The sequence below is a fragment of the Peromyscus californicus genome, unplaced genomic scaffold (assembly GCF_007827085.1).
Source record: "Peromyscus californicus insignis strain IS unplaced genomic scaffold, ASM782708v3 Scaffold_4__1_contigs__length_199733344, whole genome shotgun sequence".
Taxonomy (NCBI): Eukaryota; Metazoa; Chordata; class Mammalia; order Rodentia; family Cricetidae; genus Peromyscus; species Peromyscus californicus.
In genome coordinates, this window is record NW_026294562.1 from 73119388 (window position 1) to 73132285 (window position 12898).

General features: G+C 47.0%; 1 protein-coding gene across 1 annotated transcript in view; it reads left to right on the forward strand.

Annotated features, from left to right (window-relative positions):
* Fgfr2 (fibroblast growth factor receptor 2) overlaps nt 1–12898 on the forward strand; it is a 107747-nt gene that overhangs the window by 41334 nt on the left and 53515 nt on the right. The window contains 1 exon segment of the mRNA XM_052714721.1: nt 5729–5852. Coding sequence (XP_052570681.1) covers nt 5729–5852 — 124 coding nt within the window.

Here is a 12898-nt window from a genome sequence, read left to right on the forward strand (position 1 = left end):
GGAGGCTATGACCATGGACTGCTTTTCCAGAGAATCTGGGTTCAGTTCCTGGCACCCAAAGATTTGGTGTGCCTCTGGCCTCTGAGGGCACCAGCACTTACATACACACATCTTTCCCACATAATACACATTGATTAAAATAAAAATTATTAAGTATTTTTATAAAGGGGAGGCAGGTGGATCTCTGTGAGTTCGAGGCCAGCCTGGTCTACAGAGCAAGTTCCAGGACAGCCAAGGACAGCTAAGGCTACACAGAGAAACCCTGTCTTGAAGGGAAAAACAAAAAACAACCCCCATCCCCCCAAAAAGGACCAAGACTAATTTCAGTGTAGCAATATTTGGCATCCTGCACTTATTCTTGCCGTTTAATTGGAGACATACTGGATAGCTGAGATAGACTGGCCTCCAACTTACTGTGTAACCCAGGCTGCCGTTGAACTCAATTTTCCTGCCTCTACCGCCTAGTGCTAGGTAATAGGCATGCACCGCCACATGCATCCGTATTTTTTTTAGTCAGAGAGGCGGAGGGAATGGCAGTTGGTACTGAAGTAAAGCTTGACCAGAAGCATGGTTTTCTCTCTCTCTCTCTCTCTCTCTCTCTCTCTCTGTATTCTTCCAACTCTGCCACCTCTCTGGATTATGAGACTTAAAAAAATATCCACCAAAAATTGTCCTAGAATACCTATAATACCATATATTGCTAATCCATTTTTATCTCCAAAACTTTTTTGTTACTCTAAATAAAATCTCTGCACCCATTAAGAAATTACCCCTCCCCCAGTACTTGAGATCCTCAAGTCTATTTTTTTTTTGTCTATGAAATTTTGGAGTCACAGGGTGTTTGCCTTTTATGCCCAGCTTATTTTACATGATGTAATGTATTCAGGATTCATCTATGTTCTAGTATGAGTCAAAGCGTAATTTATGGTTGATTCCTAGTTCATCAAATGGATGTACCTACCACCTTTTGTGATCATTTCTGTTCTTCTGTCTGTGTCCTTGCTTTCAGTTCTCTGGGGTGGATACCTAGTGGACTCACTGGAAAGTTCTTTGTTCAGGTTTTGAAGGTCAGCCTTGTTAAAGAGCTGAGTTTGCAAGGTGTGAGATGCCCCGTTGCTGATGCCCTGTTGCCGCCCACTTTGTTAGCGCTGTCAGGCAACAGGCCGTTGAGTTGGGCATCCTTGCATTTTGCAGTTGTAAATCACACTTCCTCTGCAGAGATTCAGGGGTTGTTGACTGGGCAGAGTGGAGAGATTCTGTTTCCACTAGCGGTGGTACGGGGCTGATGTGCAGCCCTGCTCTCTGGACAGCCCCCTGCAAAGCAAACTGCTACCCATCAATGCCGGTTTAAGCATTAACGAGTGTTTACCTTCATTTCTGGGTAATGACAGAAATGATGACCAGCAGCCCCGAGTGCCAGTCCCTCCACATGTGTGAGCCCCGTGCACGATTACATCCAGAAGGAATGGCTTGACATCCCCAAGAGCCTTCTGGAAATGGGGCTTGATATGGAATAGTGAGATTCCATACATCTTAACAACAGCGGGTGTATTTGTAGACTGCCTTTCTGAAGCCCAGGCTTCAGCGATTGCTGTTTTCTGGGAAGTCACAGGGGCATCTGTTGTCACATGGATACCTCCTCCGAGCTGGCTCAGGGTACAGCTTCTGGATGTTTATTCCACTTGGTAGTGCACACCTGGGTATTTGGAAATCTTTGAATATTTTGTTGTTTTGCAATGAGGAAGCCAAACATCCAGGTGACAGTTGGGGCCTTTGACCCTCGACTCTCTGGTGATATGTTCGATTCTGCATTGATGTTAAGTCTTCACTCCCTATGGCACCTGGACATAGCTGAAGCCTTCACAGGCACTCAGAGAGGTTTGAGATAACCGAAGAGTCTGGGAAAATAAAACAAAACAAACCAGCTGTCTGAACCACCTTCTCTCTTCACATTGGGGTGTGGACCGTTTGTGGAGTCTGTTTTTCGTGCTCCATGTTAACTGCTCAGGGGCTTAGCGTCAGTCTGCTTTGTTTCAATACTGAAATGTTATTTCAAGAAAGACCTTGGTGAACATAGTTTTGGAGCTCTGCTCACCAGTTCTGTTTCTTGGCAGCGGGAAAATAAGGATGAATTCCACACAAATTTGGCTGTGGGCAGGAATGAAAATAAAGTTCCAGGAATGCTGCCTGATGCAGGGCTCCTCCTGTCCCTGGCCTTTTGTTCTTGGTCAGCTAGAGAGATCCAGATGCGGACGTTCTCCAGAGCAGGATCTAGGACCCAGCAGACGGCTGAGGAGCCCTTCTCTTTCAGTTCGTGTGTCTGTGTGCCCCTGTGTGTGCACACACGTGTTTGGAGGCTGGAGGTGGCCATCAAGTGTCTTCCTTCGTCACTTTCTATCGTATTTTGTGAGACAAAGTCTCTTACTGAACCTTGAACTTGCTGATTGGCTAGACTGGTTATTTTGTGCAGACAAGATACCCAGACGTAGCATTAACAGGGTTAAACAACAACAACAACAACAACAAAATGTCATTAATTTTAACGGGTGCCACCAAATTGTTCCTCGGACTGGTTTCTCTGGCTTTATGTTGCCGTTTTCCATTTGTCTCTGTGTTCCCTTATATTCACCCGCCAAGTTCGAAAGTGACACTGGTCTTCCTAATTTTTGTTAATCAGCTGGTGAACAAGTGTCTCATTATTGTTTTAATTTGCATTCCCTTGATTGCTAATGAGACTGAACAGCCTTTCAGATTTTTTGGCTCGGGGAGGGGGGGCGGTATTTATATTCCCTGTTCTCCGAAAGCAAAATCAATGTATATGCATTTGACCCAAATGACAAAATAATTGTGGCCCTGCAGATCTGAGACACTGAGAAGAGCACGCTGAAGGGCGAGGTGCTGTTCACATGCTCGCTGCAAGGGTACCCTCTTCAGGTCACGTGGACGCTTGGTGTGCAAACACTGATTTAATACGTTTCCGAACTCAGTGTCCCATTTCTTGCAGAATTGCTGTTGGGGTTGTTTGACTCGCTGTTACTCTCACTAAGAGGAGGCTCTCCTCTACAACAGAAGCATCTACCTCCCACTGTTGGAGGTTTCTAAGAGCATCTGTTTGCAAAACGCCACAGCTTTAAAATTTGGGTGTGATGGTGTGTCAAGGAACTCAGTTGCGAGCAGTGGTGTCAGAAAGAAAATATGAACAGCACTGCATGTGGGGGATATTGATTGAGTAATAAGGTTCTAGGAGGGTGGAGATACCTTCTTTGGTCTATGTGCTTCTTACTGTAATAGCATACTAACTTATTGATATTTGTAGTGTGTCTCCAAGAGATGAATATTCAGGGCTCTTTCTTAGAATGCCAAAGACCCAAGGAAACACCTAACAGACCATGTGCTTTGCAAGAGAGGTGGGGTGGTGGTGGTGGTATCCAGAAAGGCAGCTGCCAGGCTGTACTGCCCCAAGCCAAGATCTGATGTCTTGGACAGCCAACGTCACCTCCCTTAACAGTTCAGGGGCAAATCCATTTGGAATATGCCATGTGCCAGAGTCTGAATCCAGGCACAAGAAAGACATTGACAGTTTGGATGGGGTCCAGAGTGAGGCGCTGCCATGATTAAAGGCTTACAGGCATGACATTTGAGCGGGGGCTCAAAGAACTGAATATTTACAGCAGGGCTCAAGGCTGGATTATGAGGCTTGGTGACTCTGGAGCCTGTGGCTGCATCCCCAAATTACCCTCCATGTGGCTGGCAAGGAGAGAGCCGTTTCTGATATTCCTGAGATCCTGGGATGCAGAGGGTCTGCCTTGAGTTCTGCAAGAGAGCTGGTTACTTCTTCCCCATCTTCCAGAGTGCCAGCTTCAGGTAGCACCCTGGGACGGGAATTAGATCGGTTCCTGTAAGACCGTGGAATTTGGCATGTGTTTCCCCCAGCAGGACTCTGATACTGTGTGGGGTAGGGAACTTTTACCTGTGAGGAAGCCATCTCTCTTCCTCTCAGGCTGTCTTGCAGGTCCTGCAAGGAGACCTATGTGAGTCTTTTGAGGAGCACAGACTTCCTCTGTTATCAGCCTGAAGCCCTCAGATTCGTTCCCTCCCCCCACCTATCTCGCTTGTGGGTTGGTTTTCCTTTGCCACCTTCCTGTGCTGGACTCTGAGGCAACTCCACAGCTGTGCAAGGGTTGGAGTCAGTGGCATCTAAGCAAGGCGATGCTTAGCCTCATTCCCAACCCTTGGCTTGTGCTGTTAAGAGGGATCCAGCCCCTTCCTTACCTCAGTGGCACCATGTGACACCCTGGTGGGAACGATGACCTTGGTGTTGAGCTCAGCAGCAGTACCCCCCCCCCCCCCCCCCCCCGCCTCCCTGCAGTAACAGTCATGGCATACTCTTACCCCTGTTCGCAGGTGCATCATGAGACGACTGCCCTGCCCTCTCTTCTTAGAAGGGAGTGGCTGTGAGGTGACTCTCCTTACTTTCTAGTTTAGGTTCTCGTAAGATGAGAACATTAGAACCTAGTGTGAGCTGACAGGCTGTGGGTGGGACTCACAATAGGCCCGTTTTATGTGCACTTCTTATCTTTGGAAAGTCTCAAGGCACTTGCAAACAGATAAGTAATTTGGAGTCCTTGCTCCCATGCCTGGAATTCTGGGAATACCAGGAACACGTGCCTTTTATTCGTCTCCCAGCAGGAAGGGAGAAGGGCAGACCCATGGTCCCAGGTGAAACTGCTTGAAACTTCCATAGATCTGGGGGCCCAGAGAAAGAAACAAGAAGCTGTCGGAACAAGAATAGATCTGACCCAAGGGCTTCTTGGGGAATTAAGTTAGCTAAGGCAGAAGGTGTGGCATATAGCTGGTGATCACCAGTGTTGGCTCCAGGTGGTTCCATGGTGCTCTGGGGACTGCAGGCTCCCACTGGGAGGGTGGCCTTAGTAGTTTCCCTGCCAGTCAGATATGACATTGTGTGGCTTAGTGATTTGGATCTCTTGGCCATGTGGGTTCTCCTAATGGAACTTCAAATCCAAGACGGGGGCATATCTTTGTGTCCTCCTGGATAGCCCTGTGTATTCAGAGTGTGCCACTACCTGCCTGCCAGGCTGTTCTAGGGAAACCTCTCTTATCATTCATCACCATTCTGAATATTAATTGTGAGGGCAGGTTACAATTCCTCCACATTCTCTACTTCCACCCACTTCCCTGGGAATTGAACCCAGGCCATGTGGGTGCTGAACATATTGTGTCCACTCTTAGCCCCAGCCAACTTCTGTAGCTGGAGAGCTTCTCTCTGGGTCCCGCCGAGCCCCGGCAGTCGGACAGCCCACTTATAAAATAAACACACAGACGCTTATATTATTTACAAACTGTATGGCCGTGGCAGGCTTCTTGCTAACTGTTCTTATATCTTAAATTAACCCATTTCTATAAATCTATACCTTGCCACGTGGCTCGTGGCTTACCGGCATCTTCACATGCTGCTTGTCATGGCGGAGACTGGCAGTGTCTACCCCACTTCAGCCTTCCACTTCCCAGAATTCTCCTCTCTCCTTGTCCCGCCTACTTCCTGCCTGGCCACTGGCCAATCAATGTTTTATTTATACAGAACGATATCCATTAAAATGAATATTCAAATGAATTTAATATTAATATTCATTTTAAGTCAAGAAAGCACACCACAGGTATCTGGTGCTAGGTTTGTTATAAATAACCACCTTTCCTTTGGCTTTTTCAGGTACGAAACCAGCACTGGAGCCTTATTATGGAGAGCGTGGTCCCGTCGGACAAAGGCAATTACACCTGCCTCGTGGAGAATGAGTACGGGTCCATCAACCACACATACCACCTGGATGTTGTCGGTGAGTTGGCCTCTTGGGCAGCAGTACACCGCCAATCTATCCTAGCTTGACTCAATTAAAACCACACAGTGAGGGTATTTTTCTCCTCACACTTAGGGAGAATCGGCTTGTCTCTTTTTTTGTATCCATGAGATATCATCTGAGATGGTTGCGTCTGTCATATGACTGTGTTCTATTTCCTGAATAGCCAGGTTTTATGGGCTTCAGGGGGAATCTTCTTGGTTCTGAAGCATTATCTTTCATCAGTATAAAAGTATAAAATAATCAGAATGAAACATCTCATTCTGGAAGCTAAGATTACTTTAAATAATCTTAGTGTGTGCAGGGAAACTTTTAATTATGTAAGTGTGTGTCTGTGTGTGGCTACGTGCAATTGAGTGCAGGTGCCTGTAGAGGCCAGAAGAGGGCATTGGATCTCCTGGAGCTAGAGCCATAGACAGTGGTGTACCACCCAGTGTGGATGCTGAGGATGGAACCCAGGTCCTCTGGAAGAGCAGTATGTGCCCTTAACTGCTGAGCCGCCTTTCCAGCCCTGGAAAAATTTGATTTTAAAAGAGAGGCAACATTGTTTAAAGAAGGACAACTTAACACATTGACTGAAGAGTAAAGAAAAAATTAATATAATGATTGAGCCTGTGCCTGGCTGGAAGAAAAAAGCCAATGTCAGAGATGGTCATTGGGTAGTTCACCGTCTATTCCTGGAAGACATTTCTCTGAGCAAAGGGAACCACTTGTATTTGAGAGCTCACAAATACGTTTTTGTCAAAGATAAGTAGATCATTTTTGTTACCCATCTTACGGTTACACATCCTGTCGTTCCCAAAAGGAACGTTTCCTCCCAAGTTTTACTGGTTATCATGAGTTTTTTGTGACTAATGAAGAGATTTGACTGGTTGCTACATTAGTTACTTTTCTTGTTGTTGCACAAAACACTCAACAAAAGCAACCCATGGAAGGAGCCTTTCATTTGGGCTCACAGCGTGAGTCTGCCATGGTGGCAATGGCGTGGAGTCAGGAACAAGGCACCTACCTCCCTCCTCTTTTTGTGCAGTCCATGTAGTGGGGTACCCACTTGTAAGGTGGCCCTTCCCACCTTTATTAACTTACTCTAGAAACTCCTGCATAGACTTGCCCAGAGGTTTGTCTCCTAGGCAATTCCAAGTCCTGTCAGCTCTGAGTTGGTAGCTGTGTTTGCTCACAGACCTCGACAGGAGTCTGCGGCTAGGCCTCTCTGTGTTGTGGGGATGGTGGGTTCAGAGCTCTTCCCTATAGAAGCTGTCTGTGCTCTGAATTGACTTGACTCCTTTCCTGTCCCTGGTCATTTCTTTGGGTTACTCTTCCGTGTGCAGACCGTTGCCTGAGGTCTCAACTCAAGAGTTCCCAGGGATCTGTTTTGATTTCTCACGGCCTTTGGTGACTCCACAAACGTGGCTACCCGCTTTACTCTGTAAACATGGACTCTCCTACAACATTTCCTATGCATGGACCTGGATATTATCTTACTTATGAGTATTTCTGTCCTTTTATAAAATGTAAACTATTTAAAGGAAGATTCTGCAAATTCTTGGGCTGCCCAAGAACCATTAAAAACCTTCCTCAATGTGGGATTAACCAAATTGCATAGTTTTATTTAGTTGAAGATTTAGGTTAACTAAAAGTTAAAACAGAAAGTCATATTGGAGCCGGGCGGTGGTGGCGCACGCCTTTAATCCCAGCACTCGGGAGGCAGAGCCAGGCGGATCTCTGTGAGTTCGAGGCCAGCCTGGGCTACCAAGTGAGTCCCAGGAAAGGCGCAAAGCTACACAGAGAAACCCTGTCTCGAAAAACCAAAAAAACAAAAAAAAAAACAAAAGAAAGTCATATTGGTTTTTCTGTCTGGTTAAGTGAGGTTACAGTCACAAAATCTCTACCTTACCAAGCATAGTTTATACAAGTTTATACAAAGTTATATATCTTTAACTTCCATTTGAGTGTAAGCATTTAAGTGACAAGAGTATTTTGAGTTATTCAGAAGGCTTAATGTGAAATTTGATAGGCCATTGTGTAATACTTACACACTAACTATCCATGAAAGAGTGACAGAGCCTTCTTTTATGTCTTTATTTTTATTTACTTCTATGTTTGTTGAGATGGTCTCATGTAGTCCAGGCTAGCCTTGAACTTGCTGCGTAGTTGAGGATGACTTTGAACTCTCCTGTTCCTCCTGTCTCCACCTCTCTAGTGTGGAGATTATAGGTGCTAACCCCCACACATGGCTTGTGTCTCCCACTTTCCCATCCCCAAATACTCAGGACTGAAATCACGGCCTGCCATGCCTTAGGCAAGTGTTCTGTCATTGAGTTATATTCCAGACTTTTCTGTTTGTTTTGTTTTGTTTTGTTTCATTTCGAGACAGGGTTTCCCTGTGTAATAGCCCTGGCTGACCTGGAACTCTCTCTGTAGACCAGGCTGGCCTCAGACTCACAGAGATCCGCCTGCCTCTGCCTCTCGAGTGCTGGGATTGAAGGTGTGTGCCACCATCGCCCAGCTGTTTCCAGACATTTTAAAAATATGTCTATTAAATATTGAGACGAGATCTCATTAAGTTGCCCAGGCTGGCCTTGACCTTGCTGTGTTATCCAGGCAGGTGAAACTTTTGATCTTCCACCCCAGCATCCTGAGTAGCTCATCTTGTGACCTGCATCATCAGGCCTGCCTCTGGTCATGTTTCTTATAGAGACATCTGTGGTATGCTAGGCTCAGATATTTTAGTAAACACACACACACAGAGGAGTGACGTGTGAGAGGATTTCTTCTGTCACAAATGGCTCTAAATCCATTCATCAAGGAGCACATGATTTGGGATTTACCTCAGGCTGCGTGGACTGAATCTGACACGAAGTGTTTGCATTAAGAAAAGAAAGTTAGATTTGGAGCTAAAAGTTCTGAATACTTAAATTTAAAATTAAGTAATTTATTATGGAGGAAAAAAATTGTTCTGTAAGAGTCCTTTGGGATTTGAGCCTAGCACAGGTCTACAAATTATTCATGATTGGGGCCATTCCAAGAACTGAAGAGTCAAGGCAGGGCCGATGTAGCCCCAGGGTCTTGCTTACAGCAGGTTTTAGCTTGAGTCGTTGTGTTAAACATTCAAAAGCCCCTCGCCCCACCTCCCCTTTGAGCTCGCTGGCGGCTCATCCCTGTGAAAGCTCTGAAATCTCTCTTAGAGTTTAGGGCTGGGATTTGAATGGGGCTGCTGAATAATGGAATTGGCCTGTCTAATGTTAATCCCCTGGCAATCAGTCTTGCTGAAAAGAGCGTATGATTCAGTGGTGTGATGTGGAGGGAGCATGGAGTGTATGGAGTAATGCAGAGAGAGGCCTGATTATGTCACAAGTTTGGGAGATCGCCCAGCTCAGCCCGGGCCAATAATGACACAATGCTGGTTGGGAATATCCATTAAAGCACAACTCCAGTGATTTTTTTTTCTCTAAGCCTTGAACCTTCTTTATAAATAGAAGTCAAAAGTCAGTGGAATAGAAGACATTTTTCAGTAAAGATAGAGGTGTGAAATACTTTTTTTTTTCTCCCTGAAAACCCCAGCAGTTGCTTTGAGAAGCACTAATAAAATGAGAATTGAGTCAGCGAGGAGCCTCATAAAGACTTACAGGGTTCTGAACATCTTCTTGGCAAGTGGGAACAGAAAGGATTCAGGCTTAGGCAGCAAACTCCTGGTGGCCCTGGAGCCCAAATGCAGTACTTTGCTGTGTGGTAACAAGGTCTCAGTTACCTCTTTATTTCACAGAAAACTAGCAGCTGTTTCCAGTGACCAGGCAGCTCAGCTCTTGCTGGAGCGTTTCTGCACCACCCCCATCTATGGTTCGGTGTTAGGAAGCATGGAGGCATACAGGCTCCACATCCGCACATCTGGGTAAATGCCGTGGAAGTTTAAGCGATACTCTTGTGTTCCAGAATGAAACAGCAGGCCGTTGTTGTTGTGTGTGAGGAGATTGCTGTTCATTGACAAGGTCCTGTGAGGAGCCTTGCTTGATCCTCATTAAAATTGACACCATTACTTTTCCGCCATTTACAGTGAAGGGAAATTAGCACGAAGATCTGTGTCTCGGTGGTTGTGTCAATAATGAAACAGCCTGCCGAGTGAATGGCTAGGGGTGGGGGTGGTGAGTCTTCACCATGATTCCTCAGGGAGGGATGCTGAAGTCCTTGATCTGAAGAATGCCCCCTCCCCCCACCAAGTGGCACCTAGAAGTCATTAACTCTTTTCACTGGGTCTGACCCAAGAACTGAGGCCCTGGCATGTTAGGAACAAATACAGCTTGCTCTCGTGATAAGAGCAGCCAGTCCACTGGCAGAAACACCGTGGGCACCAGAAGAGCTACTGAGCTCTTCTGAACCTGCTTTATAATCAGTAAAATCGGGAAGAAGAGGTTGACCTCACTTGTGTGGTGGCTGCATGAGTGTTCTAAAACTGCTCTAACACAAATGTCCCCAAGGGCTTGCTCTCTAGTAGCTTTTCTTGGTCTCAACTAGAAGAGAGGGACACACAGAGAGACAGAGAGAGAACGTGTCTAGTGGGGTGTGGGTGCTGGAGGACAACTTCTGTGCTCCTTAGGAGCCATTCACTCCCCGCCACCAGGTCTGTCACTGTGACCCTAGGCTAGCTAGTCTGAGTAGTCAGCTCCTATGTATGTGTCTTCCCGACACTGGGTTTGCGAGTGTACATTATCATGCCTTGCTTTTTTCCAAGTCTTAGCTAGGTAAACTAGTCCCTAAGTGCCCCTTGGGGACCAGTAGGTGAAGTTCTGTTTCCTGCTGACTTTGCACCTTTGGTTAATGACATCATCCAGGCCATCTTAGACTGCTTTGGCTCTTGGGCTGACAGAGGATCACAGAACCTCCTTTCTCCTTCTTTCAACCCTCACCCTCATCTCAGGGCTGAGGAAATCTGGGCCCAGCAGGGGTCAGTGATGTATGCGAGGTCTTGGAGAAGACACCAGAGTAGGCATCTCAGACCCGACCACAGAGCAGACATCTCAGAGCCAATCTCCGTGGCTCTAACTTCAGAAGACCTGGTCTCTGTGGCTCTGACTTCAGAAGACATGGTCTCTGTGGCTCTAACTCAGAAGACCTGGTCTCTGTGACTCTAACTCAGAAGACCTGGTCTCTGTGGCTCTAACTCAGAAGACCTGCTCTCTGTGGCTCTAACTTCAGAAGACCCTGTCTCTGTGGCTTTAACTCAGAAGACCTGGTCTCTGTGGCTCTAACTCAGAAGACCTGGTCTCTGTGGCTCTAACTTCAGAAGACCTGGTCTCTGTGGCTCTAACTCAGAAGACCCTGTCTCTGTGGCTCTAACTCAGAAGACCTGGTCTCTGTGGCTCTAACTCAGAAGACTAGTTAGTTTCAGGCAAGGGAGAGATTGCTCAGTAGCTCAAGCACCTGCCAAGCTTGAGAGCTTGAGGGCTAGAGTTTGGATTCTTAAAACCCCAGTGAATGCTGGGTGAGCGTGGCATCCCCAGCCTTGGAGGGTGGAGACAGGATCCCCTGAGCAAGCTGGCTAGTGAGATTAGCTGTGCCAGGGAGCTCCATGTTTAAGAGACCCGGCCACGAAGAATAAAGTAGAAATGATCAAAGAAATTCCTGATGTGTACCTCAGGCCTCCACAGCTACATACATGCTTGGACCCACACACATGCAAGCATACATACATGCACACATATGAAGAAGTGGGAGATTAGTACCCTTCCTCACTCATGGAGTCCCTTTGGCTTTGAATTATGATCTTGCTAACCATTATAGCTCTATGTTCCCAGAGACTATTGGATATTTATTGGTGACCCTTTTCTCCGGATGTCTGCTATGGGGGGGTGGGGGGCAGAGTGCAGTGGAGGTACGGATAGTTCCTCAGATCCCTTAGTTTAATTCTCTGGAATCTCATCTCCCACCCCAGATGTTGGGTGGTTGGGCTGTCATATGCTGTCTTTCACTGCTGCCTGGGTGGGGGTGGCTCAGCCGTTACCGCCAGTCCTGACCTGTCACTGGCAGGCCGGAATGATACTGTTGGCTAGCTCTTGACACAAATCCTCCGCAGCTCAGCTCTAGACGTGATGGGACACAGCCTGGCAGCATGTTGCTGAGCACCTCAGGTGTATATTCAGGAGGAATGAGGTCTTGTTTCTTCCAGGTAGACTGTTAAAAGCCCTGCCGTGTGGCCAACCCCTGGCCTGGAGCCTCTGGCAGTCTCCAGTGGGAGTGGGAGATATTGCACAAAGTATTGGTTTGCTCCTTGAAGGCTGGGATGACAGACTTCAGTGCGATCTCAGAGCAGTGAGGAAGGGATCAGAGAAGTCAGAATTCCTAAAACCATAGCTGGTTATCCAATTTGGGACCTGCTGTGGCTCTGGAGTAGTGTTCAAGTCACTGATGAAAAGTGTTAGCAGGGGCTGGGGCGGGGGTGTGACGCAGCTGGTAGAGAGCTGGCTGGCATACGTGGTGAAGTCCTGTGTCCAACCCCCAGCCCTGCCTAAAACCAGCTGTGGTATGGCATATCTGCAATCTCAGCACTTGAGAGGATTAGAAGCCCGTGGTCATCTATGGCTACAAAGTGAGTCTGAGGCCAGCTTGGGCTATATGAGATCCTGTATCAAACATGAAAATAAAGACATGGCAATAGCAAGTTTCATAGTGAATCAGTTAACCATTGAGTTCATTATAGAACCTGCCACTAGTAGATCTCCTTGATTTCTGCTGAGGAAGACCTTATGTGAGTCTTGGTTGTCATCTGACAGTGGCTTCTTAGAGCTTGATGTGACAGGAAGGGGCTTGGCTGGAGCATTGAAATGACCCACACCAAGATCTGGAGGTTTCAAGGCTCTGAATGCCGATTTTCCCTCCGTTCTTGGTTGGAAGGCCTATGTTCCTACAGCACCAGCCAGGTTTCAGCACTGGGCCCCGAGGGGCCCTGAAGTGCTTTCCTGGCCTCCAGGCCTTGCTTACATTTGTCCATATTTATGACCTCGCTGCCAACTGACACTGTCCCATTTCTTGCT